This window comes from Penicillium vulpinum, assembly GCF_028829585.1.
Source record: "Penicillium vulpinum strain IBT 29486 chromosome Unknown utg000004l_segment0_segment0, whole genome shotgun sequence".
NCBI classification, from domain to species: Eukaryota; Fungi; Ascomycota; class Eurotiomycetes; order Eurotiales; family Aspergillaceae; genus Penicillium; species Penicillium vulpinum.
The window spans coordinates 633696-654425 of NW_026643244.1; the positions used below are offsets into that span (position 1 = coordinate 633696).

At 47.4% G+C, this 20730-nt stretch overlaps 5 protein-coding genes across 5 annotated transcripts; 1 reads left to right on the top strand and 4 right to left on the bottom strand.

The window, feature by feature from the left end:
- Positions 1 to 801: 801 nt before the first annotated feature.
- On the bottom strand, positions 802 to 2533 carry veA (sexual development activator VeA; the record flags this gene model as incomplete). The annotated part of the gene is made up of 2 exons (XM_057256484.1): positions 802 to 2327; positions 2386 to 2533. The coding sequence occupies 2 exons, from the start codon at positions 2531 to 2533 to the stop codon at positions 802 to 804; spliced, it is 1674 nt and encodes a 557-aa protein (XP_057103942.1).
- A 5434-nt stretch (positions 2534 to 7967) lies between these two features.
- N7479_008792 (putative DNA repair protein (Rad57)) lies at positions 7968 to 9561 on the top strand (the record flags this gene model as incomplete). Its single annotated transcript, XM_057256485.1, has 2 exons — positions 7968 to 8362; positions 8421 to 9561. 2 exons carry the CDS (start codon positions 7968 to 7970, stop codon positions 9559 to 9561), a joined length of 1536 nt encoding a protein of 511 aa, XP_057103943.1.
- Positions 9562 to 10623: 1062 nt separating this feature from the next.
- N7479_008793 (oleate delta-12 desaturase odeA) lies at positions 10624 to 12096 on the bottom strand (the record flags this gene model as incomplete). The annotated part of the gene is made up of 2 exons (XM_057256486.1): positions 10624 to 11039; positions 11106 to 12096. The coding sequence occupies 2 exons, from the start codon at positions 12094 to 12096 to the stop codon at positions 10624 to 10626; spliced, it is 1407 nt and encodes a 468-aa protein (XP_057103944.1).
- Positions 12097 to 13893: 1797 nt separating this feature from the next.
- N7479_008794 (putative TMEM1 family protein) lies at positions 13894 to 18370 on the bottom strand (the record flags this gene model as incomplete). The annotated part of the gene is made up of 4 exons (XM_057256487.1): positions 13894 to 14544; positions 14603 to 15679; positions 15730 to 18281; positions 18337 to 18370. 4 exons carry the CDS (start codon positions 18368 to 18370, stop codon positions 13894 to 13896), a joined length of 4314 nt encoding a protein of 1437 aa, XP_057103945.1.
- A 553-nt stretch (positions 18371 to 18923) lies between these two features.
- On the bottom strand, positions 18924 to 20249 carry pyr8 (acetyltransferase pyr8; the record flags this gene model as incomplete). The annotated part of the gene is made up of 2 exons (XM_057256488.1): positions 18924 to 19434; positions 19498 to 20249. The coding sequence occupies 2 exons, from the start codon at positions 20247 to 20249 to the stop codon at positions 18924 to 18926; spliced, it is 1263 nt and encodes a 420-aa protein (XP_057103946.1).
- Positions 20250 to 20730: the final 481 nt, after the last annotated feature.

Genomic DNA, 20730 nt, shown 5'->3' on the forward strand with positions numbered 1-20730 from the left:
TGATAATTATATAATACTCAGGGGCGTCCACGGGTGCTCAGTTTTACTCAGTGAGCAAAAGCGGCTAGGGTAAGCACTAAAACGGAAAGGAAAGTCATCTCGCTCGGCCTAAAATCCGGTGTATATGTAGATATGACATGTCCAATCTATGAGGAGATATGTATAGGATAATCCTTGGCTACAAAAATACGGATACATGCATTCTGATGGTAAATTTGTGCAACTTTTAGATTGCGGGTATCAAGGAGAAGCCACAACGCCAGTATATAGAGTAGATTAAGCAGGGTTCAGGGATGAGAAGCAAGGAACCCAGTATCACAACGTCTCCAATGCAATGTCATAATGAGACCAGCTCTTGTGTGTTTGGGAAGTGTATGTATGCTCTAAGAGCATCCATAATATCCATGGATATCAATACAAAGGAAATTCTGAAAAAGATCCCAGCTGGATTCGAGATAGGGATGACATTCCCTATTCAGGTACCATGGGATGAAGGGAACGACCCGCCTTGCTCTTGATGGAGCATGAGGCAGTTTGAGAATGATGCAAGTACCAGAAATGGATGTGACAACAATAAATGATCCTTGAGGCTGGAAGAAACAATAGAAAGTCGCCAAACTCCTATATAGCTCCGAGCCTCGACAAAAGAGATTCCTAATAGTGGAAACATGAAAGAAGTAACCAGTTCCCGAAGGAATGAGTCCAAATGCATCAAGAAATCTAGCGCTCAATGAGGAATCAAATGTAAAAACAAAACCCAATCAAGTACCATCACAGGAATCCAGTCCATTTCAGATCTTATTAAGTGGTCGGGGGAGCTTTCATGACCATTTTGCCATTGGCACGCTTATATGCCATCTGAATACCCATTTCAGCCATGAGTGAAGCGCGACTTTCCCCTGAGAAGTCGCGATAAGCGCTCGGGTAAGGCTCTGTATCAGGCCGCATGCCGTTCTGCATTGGCCGGTCATCTATGCCGAAAGTATCTTCATGATTCCTTTTTCCGTATGCTGGTCCAGTTTGGTACACCATACGCTTCCCTCGAACATTGTCGTATCCGCCGCCACCTCCTGGTGAAGTGGCTTCCACAGAAGGAATAATCTGGTTGCCATATTCACTTGGCAGGGGCATAAGAGGCGGATTGGACTGGGCCTTCGGTGTTTGAGGACGTGGCACCGGAGCATGGGGCATAGGTTGGTATGCACCTGGTTCAGCCATGCGAGGATCCATGTATGAGTTTAGTTTCGGTGGCTCCATGCGATATGAATTCACAGCAGACTTGGGATAACCACCTCGTTCGGCAGGTGGTTGAGGGGCCATGGGATACGCAATGGGCGTTCCTTCATATTCGGACGAGTTGGATGGGTGTCGTATTTGGGCATATGCGTGTTGTGGGGAGTAGACACCTTGCGGTGCAACCGGTGGGGGTGTAGGGGGCATGTGAGGAGCCGGATAATGTGAAGGCGTGGAACCAAATGAAAGATGTGATTGGTATGAGGGTGTTTGGGAGTGTGACAGGGGTGCAGGTGGCATGGGTCTTTGGTAGGGTTGTGGGCACTGGAAGCCATAGTCCGGTGCAGATGGTCGTCGATCTGGGGGAACAAACCCATAGGGAGATTCTATATTGCTGCCATTGCTGTTTGACCTAGGACGATCCATTGAAGCTGCGTATCTGTCGGGTGTCGCGAAACGATCTGACGATCTTGCATATGCAGCCGCACGTTCCTCGTCGAACTCATAGTCCTCATCTCGCTTCTCGCCGCGGCGTCTCATGCGGACATCACGACGAATTCGAACACGGCAACCCTGCTCGGCAATGATACGACTCAGGGAGGTGCTCGTCGCCAGGCCAGGGAACTTCTTGGCGCTATAAACTGTGAACGGTACCGACTTGACCTCGAGACGGAAATGAAGAAATGCTTGCGGGGTGCCAGGATTCGGTGTAGTGATCTGGTTGGGAAGAGGCAGAGTTGAATCCTTGTCGGCATCCTTGGCGTCCTTGATCTCTTCGTACAGGTGGAAGTTCAAGCGGTACCGGCCCTCATGACGCACTGACAGATCTGGGAAGATGAAATAGCCCGCTTGCGAAGGACGGTCAAGATATGCAACACCGGCGACTGGCACGCCAGTTAATACGGGGCACGATTGTGGTCCACCCACCCGCCCGTGGGCGATAGGGCGCGCAGTATCAAGGGTTGCATAGAGGAAGAAATTGGCATTGTAGGCGAAGGTGATATCGGTCTTTTGGGCATCGTTGGCCGGGTCGGATTCGAAGATGCGGAGCTCAACCACAGGCGGTGGGTCAACAGGACGACGGTCGGCAGATGCTATTTGCGACAGTCAGTCAATGCGCAGCCCTGATTAAGCCCAACAGCAAATGCTCACACTTTGCACCTGCACCACATGCTCTTGCCCGCTCTGGTTGTTGCATCACACTCAATTTGTATGTGAGTTGTTTGCCTTCACGGGTGATCCGGCTGACTGAGTGCTCAGTCTCATTATGAGGCGGCATGATGGGTGCTCTGCTCGCCATTTCTGTGGATTGATGCTCGTATTCCCAGGTATTCTGCCGGTCGCAATATCAGCAAAGGTGGATCGCGCGGTCGGAGGGTTCGTCATATATCCACGGAATCCAACGCACAATTTGGAATCAATGGGGCGCCGGGGGAGTTGCGCTGATTTATTTTGATAGGATATGACCTTCTTCTCCCCTAGTACCCCCACATAGGCCGCTAGCAAGACTTTCGAGGTAGTTAAATCAATAAAACCCCACACATAAAGATATTGAGAAATAATCGATTAATTCAGGAAAATGAACTTCCTCGAGAGAGAGAGGAGAGTAGAGAAAAGAGAGGGGACTGAGAGAGAGTTGGTGACACTAGTAGACCAGACCCCGAGAGTTGGGTACTCCGTACGCCTATGGTAATTGCGGTATGATTGAAAGTACCCCGTCCAGACCCTGTACTATGTGGTATGGCTGCCTTGTTTTTTAATGTCTCTAATGTCTATAATGTCTATAATGTCTCTAGAATCCCTTTTTTTCTTTTTAAAAAAAGAGATAATTATTGTATAACATAGCCACAGAGTATATATCCTAGATATGGGCATAGAAGTATATTAATCTACCAAGTATCAAGGGTCAAATTGACGATTCTTGTACGCTTTGAATAATACCTCAATGTAATGACATAACAGTAAGAATATACACGTAAATTTAGATCTAAAATATGGAATATTATGTATCGACTATGCGTTAAGAGACACACGCATATGTAGATCTATTTGCTTTTTCTAGTAAGCCATTGGTATTTATTTTCCACCTCCACGTTACCCGGCGTCTATAATTTCTGGGTTCCAGGGTTCCGGCACCCAGTCCAACGGATCGGTGTCTCTTTATTTTTCCTGGTCTCCATAATCTTCTATGCTTATATTATCGACTCTTATAGATCTTATAGACGGTACTGTTTTATAGTCCAAATATATAATGAGTATAATATGTACCTTAATATAATAAATTCCAATAAGCTTTAATACAGTGTATCCTCGTTACAAGACTAGAACCCCCGGAACATTGAACATGAAAAAAAAAAAAGGAACCCGGAACTTCGAATCTCCCGATCAAGAACGGTGTCCAGGTAAAGATCCGGAGTTCTGATTATTAACCGTAAAAAGGACAGTGATTCGCTTCCACAATCAAGCCAGACTCCATCGATCCACCGATCCCCTCTCATAGCCTGTCCAGATGGCTTGGCTGACTCCACCAGGCCAATAAGCGATGTCTCTAGTAAGCATCTACCGTAACTCTCCCGTAACTAGACGGGCTTCGGCAGGAGTCACCCCGGCTGCCAGTTGTTAATTCAATATGTGTCCGGAGTACGGAGTACACAGTGTGATGATGAATTTTGATTGCAAATCCTCCCTGTTGCCGAATGCCTCTGTTGTGAGAACCCTGATATTCTAGTTTGCTTCTGCTAGGTAGATAAGTTATACTACATGCATGCAGATTACTCTGTGCTTTTTTTTTTCTTCTTTCGGTTTGTTGAAACGCCTCATATGAAGTACCGAATATGGAGAATGTGTTAAGAATGTTAAGAGTACAGGGTACGATATACGAAATACAGCGTCCCACTTAGGCAAATATTGGAAGTCATGGCAGTTGTTCCTTGGTATTATCCATCTGACTCCCCTGTGGATATGAATCTCATGTCGTGTATCAACCCCGATTTAGATCTTCATACCATTATAAGGATATTCTTTTTGCTCTACCTAGGTACCCGACTGGCATCCATGTTACACCCCCCACACGGTCCGCACCGAACAAGCTACCGCCCCATTAATTATTGTAGGCTCATTTACCGACTCCTAGTGTTTTATTCTAAGACCGCGTTGAACAGACCGAATAAAACCAATTTTGAGAAAAGCTACAGGGTACTCCGTACCCCATTTCAGGGGCTGCAAATTTAATTGCATACACAGTACAGGATCTAGGAATTCCCAACCAGGCTGGGTCTAACGGCTCTTTTAATGTGTACTGGTAGACTGGAATATCATTTTCTCTCAATGTGTACAGAGTGTGTATGGAAGATGATACATATTATATTCCGAAATTCTTCAGACTCCAGGTGGAGTAATTTATATTCAATTACTGATCTTCCTTGTTCTTTAGTACCGGGGAAGTCGGGCCATGCACAACTACTGCATTAGCTCTGAATAGCCGATCGGTCTGACTCAGAATATTATTGGCCCACTTGCGCGTGACTAGACCAACAAACCTACGGAGTATATTGTACATGATATTCCAAGTGATAATGCAAGTTGTGTTAGACTCGGCATATTTGTGCAGACGGACGATCTTTGGCGCCACAAGGAGTTCCGCGGTACGGAGTACCGAGCCGAAGTGATGTGCTCCTGGATTTATTTTTCATTTATTATGTTTCACTGTTTCTTGGTCCGTACTTTGTACGTGTGTCGTACTCGGTCCAAGCTTCGTCAAAGCTTCAACCCCCCACTAAGCCATGTGTTGCAGGGGTCGGGATCACGACTCAATGCGAACACAGCCACTGGGCAATAATCTACATGATTAATACAATGGCGATGATAGTTTCGAAGTATGGAGAAATCTGAGAAGGAAAGGTGACTACGGAGGACAAAAGTACTCTTCGTTACGGAGTATAGAGTATATACAATGGATAGAGTATATACAATGGCATTATCCAAATCCCGATCCTTGAAGGATTCCAGCCCCCGAAGGTTATAAGTATTGTCCTGATTCAACGCTTTGATATTCTAGAAGGATTCATTATATTGCAGAAATTTCGTTAGCGCTTATCGGGCTCTTGGCTGTTACTCCATTGTATTCCACGTTCCCTTCGTAGAGGGATATTACAAATGGCCCCAGAAGTAGGTATCCTCCCTAAGACAAATGAAATATGTGCACAAGTTCAATAATTTTAGAAAGTGTCTCTTGCACCCACATGGACATACGCAGGTGTGTACTTCATACAAACATACTCCGTAGAACAACAGACATCCACACAATTGATCCCCTTCTTTGAACTAGATCATGTGAATTTATGCTCTGTACCCCCTACTAAATTGTCAAGAACTTGTAATATTCAGCTCAGCTCCGAGCGACACCTGTCGAAGTGGTCTATAATTACTAGTCTGGTCCTGTCTTCACATTTAGATTGTTGCCTCGATCGGCATTGACAACAGAAGCGTCTTATCATGTAAGTGGCTGCTAAGTGGATCGAAGGATGCCAAAAAAACATAATATATACTTTCTCCTTTCTGCAGGTGCTGTCATGGTCTTGTATCTTGTACTCCGTAGACACCCCGATACCCTTTGCTTTTATTTATGTGTGACACGATAGTACCAGGATGAACCGAGGCTTTTCCACTCTGCAATCATAACCCCGACTTATAAATTAAGGGCTATTCTGTTATATTTTACGACTTTCAGTAGGAGAGCTATAGAGATGCTTCTTATAAACTATGGCTGTAATTGTTTCATAAAACAACAGGTTGTCTCCCGTGATGCTTTTGAGGGAAAAAGAAAAAAAAGAAACCAGCCACACCTAATCTTGGCTGTGATCTGCACAGCAAAAGACACGCAGATCGTCACATACAATACATACAAAATATGCCCGATATGCAGCGTCCGGGTAGACACGAGGATCCACCGCCAAATCCCGATCGATGGTAGGTTGTCCAGGTCCCTGGGACGGCTCGGAATCTATGTTCAATGCCCTTGGGCTACGATAATATGATATATCACTTTATCTTTTCCCTTGAGATTGCACTTCAAAATAGACCGCCAATTCGATATTTCTTCCATTTCCACGTGGAAGAGATATATATATATCAGGTCGATCCTTAGCCACGAACTAGACCAAGCCCCCCAATATTGATGAAACAATTTAATTTTCCCACGCGACGAACAACATAGTAAGGGTCATGATGACGATAGATAGTACTTCGTGGACCTAAAATACATCCATAGATATACATTGTAGATCGCAGATAGACGTATGATCTGTCAACTTTAGTCCACAATAGCGTGCTCCGTGCCTCATACTCCATACAATAACATATCTGCCCAAAAAACCGCGAACAACCCATTGAACAAAATAATTAATCAAAACTTGCAATAATTATTTTGAGTTGTTAAACCCTTATTTGGCACGGATGCACCGGCCCTGGAGGATTCGAAACCATCCAAGTCACATTTAATCCACCTACCCGATGCAGAACGATGCAGCATGTCAAAGGTACCGGCTTTGTACTCCGTACACACTAATTATGGTACAATCAGGTTCCATAACATGTATTACATTTTATCCTTGTAGCAAGAGTACTCCGTAAATGTATAATACACGGGATATCAGTTCACTGTTATGGAAGGCATGTGAATAATATGGATTTTGTGTATATTAATTAACCAACTCCAGGGGATATGTATCCATATAGCACGGTTTTATCTGTAAGGCCCCTCTGCGCTTCTACTCCGTAATATGTGCTTGGGGGCCATTGAGCTTCTATGACCTTCCTAACTAGGAAACCCGATATAGGTACCCATACTTGATCAAGAGATTAGGACGGAAATCATCCGGGGCTGTTATTTTTGTTAGATGATATACGGAAGTATGCACGCACAAATTATACACCTATCATAGAGACATTGGCTGTTCAGACGATACGATTCAACTTCTGCTGAACGTCACATCAATCAACACAGCCCTGGAGGTCCAAGGTAGCTTAGTTATTCAGAACAGTTTGATAGACTCCAACCTCAAAGGAATTTTTGCGATCAAGGAGGCATCTTTTTACATGTCCAAAAATTACCTCACTGAATACAACATAATGTACCCTTCCTTGCTGCTTCCTTGCTGTTAAGCCTATGCAGTCTCTGTTTGCCTTCTCCTACAATTTTTGCCTTAACAGATCTGGAACGTAGAGTGAACTGTGGGCTAGATAATAACCCCGGAAACCTGTTAACAGTAACCCGAGCAGGGCCCTATCTGGTTGCATCAACAGCACCGCTATGGTTTCAGACCCTACCTAACTAGTTGACCAGTCTATTATATACAGATAAGCGGTGTGATTCTGCCAAAAAGTGAGGTTATAATGAACTCTACAACTAAGCATTTCGCCCTTCGGGGCGTATGAAATGAAAATATACAGAGAAGATTAGCATGGCCCCTACACTAAGGATGACACGCTTAATCAAAGAGAAGCAACAATTTTTTTGGCCCTTCGATGTTCTAAATTGAGGCTATACGGTGTGGATATTATTGACTCTGTTTTTATTGGCCTATGATATTAAGAGGTCACGTGCCAATATCCACTCGTGAACGTCGCAGGTTCGAAATCGACCAATCGCGGCTTATTATTTTCCCCGATTTAATGCCTAGATGCCTGAACAATCTAGGTATCGCAACATCAACTCCCGTATTGACTGCGCTTCTATGGATCTTCTATCCGTCCTACCTGGCTTTGTAACAAAACCCTTCGCACACATCCTCCCTCCGCTCGAACGAGCTAAAGTCACCACCGTCGACGTGATCACCCTCGACTCCCTCGAGATCGCCAAACGTGCCCGCGTGCCTCCCGCAGACGTTCGCCGGCTCTCCTCCCGCATTGTCGAGGCATTGCACACTGATATTGGCTTTGAGAAGCTAGAAACAAATTCAGAGGCTGGTGATGGGCCTAGCTCTAGTATAAACCCCGATGTGGTGAGGACAATTGGCTCGACGAAGCGCGCGTCACAATGGAACACTATAAGTACTCTTGACCCCGCAATGGATGTACTCCTAGGAGGTGGGATTCCTACTGGCTATGTGACAGAAGTTACAGGTGAGAGGTATGTCGCAAATGTTTATTCGGTCTTATCAAGGCAAGTCAATCTGACATGTGAATAGTGGAAGCGGGAAGACCCAATTCCTTCTAAGCCTCTGTCTAGCTGTCCAGCTACCCAAACCACAGGGGTTACGACGGCGCGCTATGTATATATCAACCGAACACCCATTATCTACGCCACGACTCTTAGAACTCATAGAATGTCATCCTGTCCTCTCAGCACTCCCCGCCGAGCAGGCGCCCTCGCTGGAGAATATCCTGTCCATCAACGCCATGGACCTGGAGGCACAAGATCATATATTGAACTACCATCTTCCTGTCGCCATCGAACGCTATGACATCGGCCTAGTCATCATCGATTCAGTAACATCCAATTACCGCGCTGAATTCACATCAAACAGCATCCAATCGAGCACCAAACGGTCATCCCAGCTCGCAAAACTGGGCCATCTACTGCGCAATCTCGCCGTGAAGGAAGATCTCGCTATCGTGCTTGCAAACCAAGTCTCCGACCGTTTCGAGGCTATAAAAAGGAGCGAGCCGCCAACCCCGCGGACAGTGTTTCCATCCATACCGAGTCAAACAGCTTCACCCCTCCCGAAATCCAGAACTAAACAGTCAGCTGGAAGCCAGCAGGCCCCACCCTCTTCTGCTATCTCTTCGTCGCCATATCATGCCCCGCACGATAAAAACTTCGACGGCTCGTACCTGATTGCTCCTCGGGCACGCAGTAGCAAGTTGAACGTGGCTCACCAGGAGCGCTTCTACTCCGGCTGGGGGGATGGCGCGTCTCCGAAGAATCCGGCGCTGGGCTTTTCCTGGTCAACGCAGATCGCCTGTCGAATTGCATTGAAGAAGGAAGAACCACATGCTGTATGTGTTCCAGTGGAGGAATGTGCATATTCGTCTACGCAGGAATCATCTCAGTTCCAAAATGAAGGAAATGCAAATGCAAACGCCTATCGAGACCCAGACTCGATAGCAATGCCTGCTCCTTATCTCAAGAATAGAGTTTTTAACCCACAGAACCAACCTACTCCGGGCTCTGAATCTACTACACGGAGGACTATGAAACTTGTGTTCTCGCCGTGGACGGCGGGCCCGAAGGATACGCCACGAAAGGGCCAGCCAAGTAGAAGAAGCGGCGAGATAGCGTTTGAGATCTGGAAAGGTGGGCTGCGAAGCACGAATCGTGGTGAATGATTCGTCTGATGCCAACTACTCCGTACAACCCACCTCATTCTTGCCTATCAAAAGAATGTCCGGTTTGGAAAGTCTCGACTGCGATCTACTCTAGAGAATTGATACACCATCTTGGCATGTGGTCGTCTCAAACTAGAACAGCAATAGAGCTATGATATATGATATATGACATACCCAGCATGAGTTTTTTTCTACAATGATTATTGTATAATATGAACAGCTGAAATGATATGAACAATCTAAACGAAAGCGAGAGCGAAAAGGCTAAATAATAGACGTCATGTATGTATGAAATGCAGATCGTGAGGATATTGAAAGATAGGAGCTGAGGTGTATGATCTACGGGCCCTTGCATATAATTATACTGTTCTTGTGCTCAGAGGGTGAAACAAAGCGAGCGATGAATTCATGTGACTCGAAAAAAACTGCCGTGGAACAGATCAACATATTTGGCGCTATAGACTGCAATTGGTGGGTGTGGAAGCCGGCCTTGGCTAGCGCTCCTATATATTCTAGGGTATCTCGAACAAAGCCGGGATCTTCGAAAATCACACTATGTACATACGTACTCCGTACACACCGATCAATTGCTTCGGAATTTTTATATGAGTGCGAGTATCTATGTCATAGCTAAGGAATAGAGGTAAGGAAAAGGAAAGAAGACGCTTCAAATTAACCACAATCATATATATGGACAACGATGAGAGAACACATTTCTTAATTAACAATCATCTCTTTTCTCCCCATTTTCATCAAGTTCCTTTCTTTCTTTCCCCGAAATCCTTCTGACGAGCTCAATCCCTCACCAAAGAAACAAGATAATGAATCTAAGGATCTAAGGTAAAAAGACATAACAGGAAGACAGTCATAAGAGGCTGAAATTTCATCTATGACTGCCGCCGAATCTTTCAAGAACAAAACACGTTGATCTTGTGTATATCCAGACAAAATATACAACATAAGACATCAAAGCTCAGATCAAATCAGAACAATGCGAGGGAAAAAAAAACAAAACATAAATCAGAACCGAGAGCCGAACAGAACATTCATAGGCCTCAATATCTATTGGGCCTTGCCAGCCACCTTGGCAGGAGGGATACCGACACCGTTGGTGTTACGGTAGAAGAGAACACCCTCGCTCTCGCCGGTGGCACCCTCGTTGGGCTCAACCCACTGGCAGACACGGGCGGCAGTCCACATGGCCTTGAAGAAACCAGTCCAGCCGGTGTGAGCCTCAGTGCGGTAGTGGTTGCCCATGACGGCCTTGATGGCATCACTGGCCTCGTCGGCGTTGTAGAAGGGGATGTTGCTGACGTAGTGGTGCAGCACGTGGGTCTCGATGATACCGTGGAAGATGTGGCGGCCAACGAAACCGAAGTCACGGTCGATGGTAGCAGCAGCGCCGCGGGCGAAGCTCCAAACCTCGGGCTGGTAGTGAGGGAGGGTGGGGTCGGTGTGCTGGAGGTAAGTGATAGCGACTGGGAGGGATGTTAGTAAGAAAAAAAAAAGGTATTGCGAGAAAAACTGAGCGTTGGGAAACTTACCGAGCCAGTGGTTCACCCACAGGTAGGGGAGACCGTACCAGACGAGCAGGTTGAGCCAGCCGAAGTTGGTGCCGATGTAGTACAGGGCGGAGGCGGTGATGATGAGACCGAGGTCACTCAGAACAATGAGCTTAGCGTCCTTGGCCTCGTACAGAGGGCTGGAGGGGTAGAAGTGGTTGACACCGCCGCCCCAGCCGTTTTCCTTGCCGACACCGCGGCCCTCGTGCTGCTTGGAGTGGTTGTTGTGGCCGGTGACGTTGTTGAGCAGGTACAGAGGCCAGCCGAAGAGCTGCTGGGCGAGGAGGTTTCCGGCAGTCAGGATGGGGGTCTCCTCGCACAGCTCGCTGAGCTCGTGCAGGGTCTTTCCGACGCGGGAGGCGAACTGTTCACGGGTCTTGGGGACGAAGACCATGTCGCGGGCGATGTTTCCAGTGGCCTTGTGGTGCTTGCCGTGGGAGATCTTCCAGGAGAAGTAAGGGACGAGCAGCATGGAGTGGCAGATCCAGCCGACGGTGTCGTTCAGGACCTTGGAGGGGGAGAAGGCCTGGTGACCGCACTCGTGAGCCAGAACCCACACGCCGGTGCCGACGAGACCCTGCACGATGGTGTACAGAGTCCAGAGGACCACGCGAGCGGGCAGGAAGGGGATCGTCTGGGGGGTGACATAGTTGTGGAAGACGTAGAAGATGGCGCCGAGGATGGTTAGGTCCCGGAAGACATAGTACAAGCTGGTGACGGCGGAGCGGTGGAAGCAGTGAGCGGGAATGGCATCGCGGATCTGCTTGATGGTGTAATCGGGAATCTTGAACTCGTTGCCGTAGGTATCGACCAACTTGACCTCCTGCTCGGAGCCCATGGACGACAGGGAGGTGGAGGAGGGGGACTGGCGAGGGCTGTCAAATGGCGAGGCCGAGACAGAGCTGACCGTGGAGGACTCTGTAGCGGGGTTGCGATTGAGCGCAACGCGCTTGGGGATTGCGGTGGACGACATGTTGGACGTGTGTTGAGGTTGACGGTGGTTAATTCCGAAGGGAGGATAGGAATACTCCCAAGAAATGCTTTTTATATTGAAATGAAACGAAGGTCACACGTTTCAATCACACGTTTCAATCACACGTTTTAACCACGTTTTAACCTAGCAAGAACCAATCTGATCAGTGATGAGTTGAGATCCGAGCTGTTTAGAGTCAGGGTCTACTCACGATATTGTTGCACGAGGAAAGGTTGAAGTAGATCGAAGCAAATGGCCCCGTTCTAAATAATAGCCAACGAGAAAGCAGGCAATAAGCAATTGAAAAAAAAAAAAAGGAAATGAAAAAGAGAACAGAAGGTTAACAGTCTATCAAAAAAAAAAAAAGGAAACAAAAGAAACTGAAAAATTGAAGGGGAAAATTAACAACAAAAAAAAAAACACCTGGCGATTCAACCGTGGGACCTTGAGATGGTAATTTTCATACCGCCACAATCAGTTCCGTAGGCCAATTCAACCTAATCCAACCCAATCCAACCGTATGGTATTTTGCAAATTTCAAATTTACAGACCCACCTCGCCTTCGACAATTGGATTCTCGGTTGCATGAACGCCTATCTATTGTATGTTGTACTTCTACGGAGTATACGAGTTCTTCACAGCCACATGTCCTTGGATAAATTGCAAATTGGTGGGAATGGTCTGACCGTCATGAAAGTAATATAATACAGGATCTAGACTCTATCTGGTGCGCCGTGATTGCAAAGTGTGATTGCGTTGTCACTTTCACATGTCGAGAATACGGTGAAGGGCATCCCCAGCCGATGTGGATAGATCCCTAGATCAACTTACCTCGGCGGATCGCGGGTCATTTTCGTGCTTGTACGGAGGGCCGTGGATTGGTCTGGAAATCTCCTATGGACCTCTAACATGCAAGCTCGTGTGGCAAATTGATTTGGCTTTTGGCCGTTTGCGCAATTGGTTATTCGCATCTACCTTTCTGTAAGTCAGCCCTGGAGTAGTGGCATGCACAAGGGACATGTGATTCCACTTGTTTTTCAGCTCTTCAACGGATATAATTCGGTGTTGGCTGTTGCAATGGTTGCAATGGCCTCAACATTATTTGTTTACTTTGGAGTAAGTAGTACGGAGTACTCCGATATCCGTACTATATTCTATACTCAAGCACCGAGGTCGACTTAAGAAAAAGTACAAATGTACCTATAAATACGACGTTCATCAAATTTACATGTAAATTAAAATTTAATTCAAAATGCCTCTACCCGCTTGTTGGGACCCATGGGGTTTTGTTGGGGCCCCACTCCCCCTTTTTGAAAAAAAAACAAACGTTAAAATTTTTACTTTCAAATCTTTAAATTCTTTATTCTCCCCTTGCCACCTTAGATAAGATCTGATCGGGCAGACCTCAGAATCTCGGATTTTGCTTAGATTTTAAGCTTATATTACTCCGTACATTAAATATTATTGCATTATTTGGAAATATTCAAGTATTAAATCAACTTGACAAAAAGACAAAATAACATACATACATCCCTTAGAACCGACTTAAAATAAACATTGAGATGGGGCTAATCCATATCAGTCCAAACTAGTCTATCTCGGGCCAAGGGCCAACGGAAGCCCCAGCCGAAGCCACCTCGAATTTACCCGAGGTCTATATACCAAGTAACACAAAGGCTTCACAAAAGAATAAAGGATTCATGAATCGTAGATCTACATGCAAACAAGTACCCTCAGTGAGGCCTATAGACGACTCATTATACATAATCACCCACCCGACCATCAAATCAAATCAAATCAACGAGCCTCCTCCGTCCGCCGCTCCGAATCAACAAGCCAAGATCCTCCACCAGGGGCATGGCTGCCGCCAGCGGCACTAAGACTAACAGTCGTCTTCTTCAAATCCGGGAGAACAAGAACCGTTTCGCCATGGTTACGGTAGTCAACCTCACAAGGGATCGAGCGACGAGCCGGTGCCATGGAACCGGTCTGATCAGCCGCAGGTGGCGAGGTCGGGAGCTGAGGTGCCGATGGGAAGAAAGTACGGATCTCAAGACTTGGGAGTAGGAGATGGCCGGGTTTCTGGGGGAGTAGGAGGACGGTAAAGCGGGTAGATTCGCCGTCGCGCGCGAGGAAGTTGCCCCGGCGGCGACCGCCTATTTGCCAATGGTCTGGGTTGGCGTGGATCTCGTAGGAACATTCGAGAGGCTGGTCGGCGTTTTCTCGGGCCGCTGGGGAACACCAGCGGCGCGTGTGGTGGAGACATAGCTCGGCGACGATCATCTGGCCGACGGCGGCGTGGGTGGAGGGTCCCAGACCGGTGGTGGGTTTGGGCTGGACCTTGAGGTCGGCGGTGTGTACGACTTGGATTTCGGGGACGTCGACGGGGATGATGATGCGGCGGGCTGGGATGGTGGGCTGTGTGGGGAGTTGGATGGTGGAGTTGTTCTGTTTCATGTGTGAGTAAACTAACTAGCTGGGAACAACTCTGAATTGGGGTTCTTACCTTGTGCCACTCCTTGAGCCACTGTCGCACATCCTCGCCTGGTGTTTTCAAAGCTCCGAGCAAATCTTCCCATCGGACAGTCTCATAGGGCAGCATGTTTACCTCTCGAATGAGTCCAATGGCTTCCATGTCATCTGTGGATAGCTGTGCGCGAAAACTGCTGACAATGTGCGATGTGAGTAGCGCTGCGTACTGGCGGAATGGACTGGAGTCAATGGAGGCGGCGAATTCCTTTTCGATTGCATCGAGACACTCATCATCGACACATGTGAAGTCAATGCTCAGTTGCAAGCTACGCGGCGTTGATGCGGCTATGCTGCCTTCATTATGGCGGATTTTGTAAAGAAGAGATGCGGGCTGCTTAGGGAAGACATCAAGGGCGACGGGGCCGGTAATGCTGGATTGCACATCGTAAATATCTGAGCTGGGTAGACTGCAGTTCAGGATACGAAGCGGGATCAGCATGGCCGGGCTGATGGTGAATCGCGAGAATAGCAGTTCATCCTTGAAAATGTCCTGCACGTTGACCGATATAGGTAATGTTGAAACAACACTGAATGATGCCGAGGAAGCGAATCGGCCTTGCTCGGTCTCATACCCGATCTCTGCTCGCGCTGAGAGGGTCGAAAACGCCTCCTCCACAGTGTAGGGGATACGCAGTCTGACGGATGACCGTGGCGGCAATTGCCCGAATTCAATAATGCCCGACTCGTGGTTGGCATCCACCTCGAGCTTGCCATCCACAACCTCGGTTTCTGTAATGCGAAGCCGTAGGCCGGCAGTAGCTGGCCGGACACGGATCGTGCCACTCTTGATATCATTTCGTCCACTGTCAAGTTCCAGCTCCACCGTCCGCATGGCCTGAAGATTGATAAGATGCGGTGACACGATCTTCGCCTGTAGGGATTCGGCCGGAGGGTAGCAATAGATGTAAGGCTGGTCGTCGATTTCCTCCGAGTCTTCCGTTTCCCGGAAGCCAACTGGAAGCTTGGAGTCTCGCCCACCATTAAAGTTAAAGACAAGGTTGCCAGCTCTCATTTCGAGACGGTCAATAAAGTACTTGCCTTGAAGCGTGGTCTGCATATAAGTTAGTTACCGGTAGCGGAAGCTATTTTATGACTACTTACCGAGGAGTCGATCAAAATTTGTGTTGTTGATGATTTCACCACAAACTTGGCTGAGCTCTCGATCCAGTGCTCAGAATTCTGGGAACTGTTAGCGCTGACTAGCCGAGCCTTGAGACTGTCAATTTCGATCTGCTGGCCCAAGAGGAATCGCAAAGACATTTGGATCTGGAATCCGTCCTTGTTGTCGTACAGTCGAATGGCCGGGTCAACACGGAGGTCGGCAAAGAAGTCTGTCAGAGAAGCAGGAATATCCCTTTGAAGAGCACTAGCAGCTTCAAACAAATCGCGGACATGTCCTTCTAAGATTTCCTGTTCAATAGAAGGAATCGAGCCAGCAACGGCCTTTTGCCGGACTGATAATTGCGCCTGCGCATATGTAGCAAATTTGGAAAGTAATCGTATCATCATGCGAACATAGTCCTCGTTCCGTTTGAGCTCCTTCAAGCACCGCGCGTGGAGTTCCAACATGCTTCCTTCCAAAACAATCCAGTACTTAGAGCCATAGAAAGGAGCCATCCGATGGAAATAGGAAGCAGCAGACTCATAGTCTTTCCGGCGGTATCGCAAAATAGCGATTTCAGCTAGGGCCTGTTCGACGGAGTTGACACGGTTGGCTGCCATATGATGGCGGATCAAACGGTCTGTGAGTTCTTCATAGAGAAACAGGAAGGCGTCTTTGGACTTTAATGCAGCCCTGAGGCCAGGAAGCTCGATGCCTACAAGCGAAGAGTGCTTATTCTTAGAAGCTTTCAGTGACTCTTCGGTGTCATCGCCGTCCAACGAGATCTCTGCCATGTCACTTGCTACAGAACGACTGCGATCATCAAAGAGAAGACCGAGATTGCTCCAACTCTCAGCCCAGCCCCGTCTGCGAGCAATCTCCTCGAGTGACCGCCGAGCCATAAGAAGCAATTCCGCCCTCCCAGATGCTAGCTGCTCAGAACCAGTCTTCTGTGTGGGAATATGCACGGGCTTAGGGTGATCTATAGTCAACCGCCGCTGCATCAAACCCACACTATCAGACATATCCTGCGTCACTGGCCGGCCAGGTCGGGCACCAGCTGAGCCCATGAGAGAACTAGTGCGACGAGGCACTTCGGCACGGGAATCCGCCATCGTGATAGCTGCAGCTTCGCTCGATTGTGCAACGGCATGAAGAGAGGATTCGGGGAGCATGAGGTTCGGAGTAAAAGTTTGACTTAGGATCTGGAAAGCTGCCGAAAATGCCCACGCGGAGACAAGATTGTTAATAATATCTGTCTTGCCATCGTGGACTACCTCCGCTAGACCGCATTCGAGATCATAGCGGAGGGTGCGTGCAGCTAAACTGATAAGTTCCGTTGCTCTTGCACAAATCTCAGCTAGCAGAATGAGGTCTTCGGGCTTCTTGCCTGATTTCCACACGCTGGCGTCTGTCGCAGATTCACTGCCGGCTATTGATGGAGCTCTCGCAGCTCGGAGTAGTAGAGTCAGTTGACGAGAGAAGATGTATGTGCGGAAATCGAAGATAGAGATATCGCTTGCCAGGATCATTTCCCGGTAGGACATCTTGTTGGCATTAAATGGGAAATCATCCGGCTGAAGCTCCGAAAAGAGAGCCGCGTCATCGTCATTGCTGTCGCTGTCAGCCCCAATCTCCAATGCCTTTTTGGCCATCTCAGTCCAGTTTTTACTGGTGACTGAGAGTGCACCACCGTGTTGGTCGCCACTTCCATCGAGCTGGTCTCGGATAGCCGCATCCAAGCCAACAGCTAGCTCATCGTATCCAGCCAGCGCATCTTCAAAGAGGCCCACATTCTCGAAACCCCTAGCAAGTCCTTCTTTAAGGATGAAGAACGTGCAGAAATTCCAGCCAGGCAAACTGCGCTGAGAGTCCTTCTCCTTTATATCCTCCTCGTATTGAGCCACACGCAGATCAAATGAAGCTAGAATCCCGTTCTTCATTTTATCGATCAAGTCCTCCAACTGCTCGCCCAATTCAGGGGACTTGGTCGCATGCTTGGGAAGACGCAACTGGGCCACGCGGTCTACGGCAGACTTGGACGACCCATTGAAGTCCGCCTTCGCCTTTTCCAGCACCGTAGTTGAACCACGGCCCCATTTAGAGGTAGGTGTGGCTGCTTTGTCCGCGGCGTCACAGTCCGGTACAACGTGCAGGATAAGCCACTCAAATGCATCGTGCTTTTCCTGGCTAGTAGTTGTGGGCTGCAAGCTTTGCGAAGACGCGTTGGCCTTGATCCATTCACGGATGTTCCGTCGGGCCGTCGCCTTGTAGCTTTCATTGTCGTCACATCGAAGGAGGTAGATTTTGAGGTATGGTGTCTGTCGTAGACCGGGGATCTGGTGTCTGCGATGGGTCACTGTGCCATGAACCGTATCGCTCGATGGTTTGCGTTCGTCTGACTCTTGCGCAGGTGTGAAGCCGATGCGGAGCGACTCGATTGACCGCACGGGGCGGGTTGGAGATTTCCAGTGGAGGTTTTTCAGGGGAAGCTTTGATTCAATCACGGGCTGGATAAGCGGAAACAAGCCCGAAGGATCTGTGTATTCGACTGTGTTGTATGGTCAGCGCAAGCTTCATTCGTCTCGATCACCTCTTTGTCGTACCCGTTACATTGCTCGAAGCCTGCGAAGGGTCCATGATTTCCCGTGCGCAATACGGGAAGTGGCCAATTGACTTCAGGACATCTCAAAATTCAAGGTGCATAGGAGCTTTCATGCGCCTGGGGTTAAGGGGAAAAGTCGCGGGGTGAGGGAGACCATGCTGTCAACAGCCGCCACGCACGGCCTCCTTCTTTTCCATTTTAGTGTGTACCCCTCGCTGCTTTTAGATTTTGGATCTACAACTGGGCCTTTCAGGTTATTTGTTTTCATCTCAGATGTAATTAGCAAACAGATACAAATATATAAAAATATATATCTATTGCATACAAGCGTAGTCCACCGCTTATGCGGCCTTATGATGTCTTTTTGGCTGTCTTTTTAGCTGTCTTTCTAGATTTCCGTTTCTTTAGATATTTTTCTTCCATTTCGCTTTTTTATAGGTAGGCAGCCAAAAAAAGCTAATTAAAGACTTAATTTGCGAAAATGACTTTTCCATATATAACCTTTGATATTTGAGTATATCTAACATCTATCTCGACATATATCTATACCAGCATGGCAACATGACCCCGGAGGTATACTTGATGACCTCAAACCTCAACCTCAAATAACTTTGCTAACACAGCACCACTAACCAGAACAATCCCTGCCTGTATAGGCAGTCCAATCTGCCCTGCCACAGACAAAGGAACAAGAGCCTGATTTTGTGGCCTCACCACTTGTGGGTAGAAGAACCCAGTTGAGGTGATACCCAGCCATGCCATAGACCACGTTAGGCCAAGAGCCCTTTGCCACAGCGGTTTGGGATTTTTTTGGCTTTGTCCATTGGACTTCGAAAAAGACCCCCAAATCGCTTTGACGCCATCTTCAATCATGAGGCCTAGCGGGGCCGTGAGGAAGAATAACATGGCGCCGGATTCTTGTGCTGGGATTCCCTGCACAATATCGAGAACGAAATGCAGCCCCCCCGAACAAAAGAAAACAACAAAAACATTCATATACCGCTGCAAAAATGACCTTGGCCTTAGACCTAATAGGTCTTGAGTGATGAAGGCACTGACAGAGGTCAGAGGATTTTGTAACAATTGGTGCCAAAATTTCCTATAATATCGATGTTAGCATAGTATCCCGTCTCCCCAAATAATCTGCTATGGATCAACTTACGCCCAGAAGCCCCGTATTGTATCGGCATCTAGTGCTCTTCCGTACAACGGAGGGCAATTTTCAGGCGAGTCCAGTCCAAGTCCCACGATAATTATGGAAAAGGCACGATGGTGGAAGTCGATAAGGATTCGGCTCACCACAAATCCAGCCATGACGTTTGAAATAATACGTTCAATCCATTGTTCGGTTGATATATCCCATTGAGGCACCGGCGGCAACATCCCACTTTTCTCTTGCTCCAATGCCTGTTGCAACCCAAGAGTAGCAAATACATCCAAAACTAGATATTGCCAAACAACAATGGCTATTTGGCGAACCAAAAAGCGATCTCGAGGAGGCGTGCTCATACCACGTCGTTTATAATATGCTGGCTGTGGTGGAGCATTTTTTATTTGCCAGGGAGTGTTGATTCCACGAGGGTCAGTAAAGAGCCGGGTGGCGGCATAAATTCGAGCTACAGAGATCTGACTACCCCTAGAAGGCAAATCATTGCTATCCTTGGGGTTGATGAGCAGCAAGTTTATGCATTGGAAGATGATGGTTATGAATAGACGAACGCATTCACACCATACGAATCCTGGACCCAGCGCTGTGGCTACCGGTATAGCTCGATATACAATAAAGATAGAGCATGGAATTGACAGATACCGAACAACAGATTGCTTTGTTGTTGTTATTAGGAGAGTCGCAGGTATAAGGCAGTGGGCAGCATAGAGAAAGACAATTCGCAGGAGGTTGGAAGAGGTTGACATGCCTGCCTATCCCCAATCAAATAGAGACCTTTTAACGGATATCAATGTTGCGATAGATGCAATTTTCTTCAAAAATTTCTTCAAAGGGGGCGATCGTTTCTTATTTTTCATGAGATTTGCATATACTGCATGGGCCCCTTACGGCGAGCGATAAATGCGAAGACGACAAAATAGGTCTTATACTTGCTTTTTTCGCATATTACCCACATCCTCTCGATATGAAATTGATGCTTTCTCAATCAATATGTATGTCCAAAGGTTTCTTGTAAATCCTCCAATCCTTTTGATGATACTAACCTGGTGCATATATATTCCGATCTAGATCTGCCTAGGTGATATTAGTGGGTGATAAGAGGATTCACTAGTAATGTACCCCTCTCTTGACTATGCCCAATGAAGATCATAATATCTAGACTAGCTGCCAGTGACTCACATGTACTCTATAGTTAACCTCTGTTTGGAAACTATCTGTCATGATATA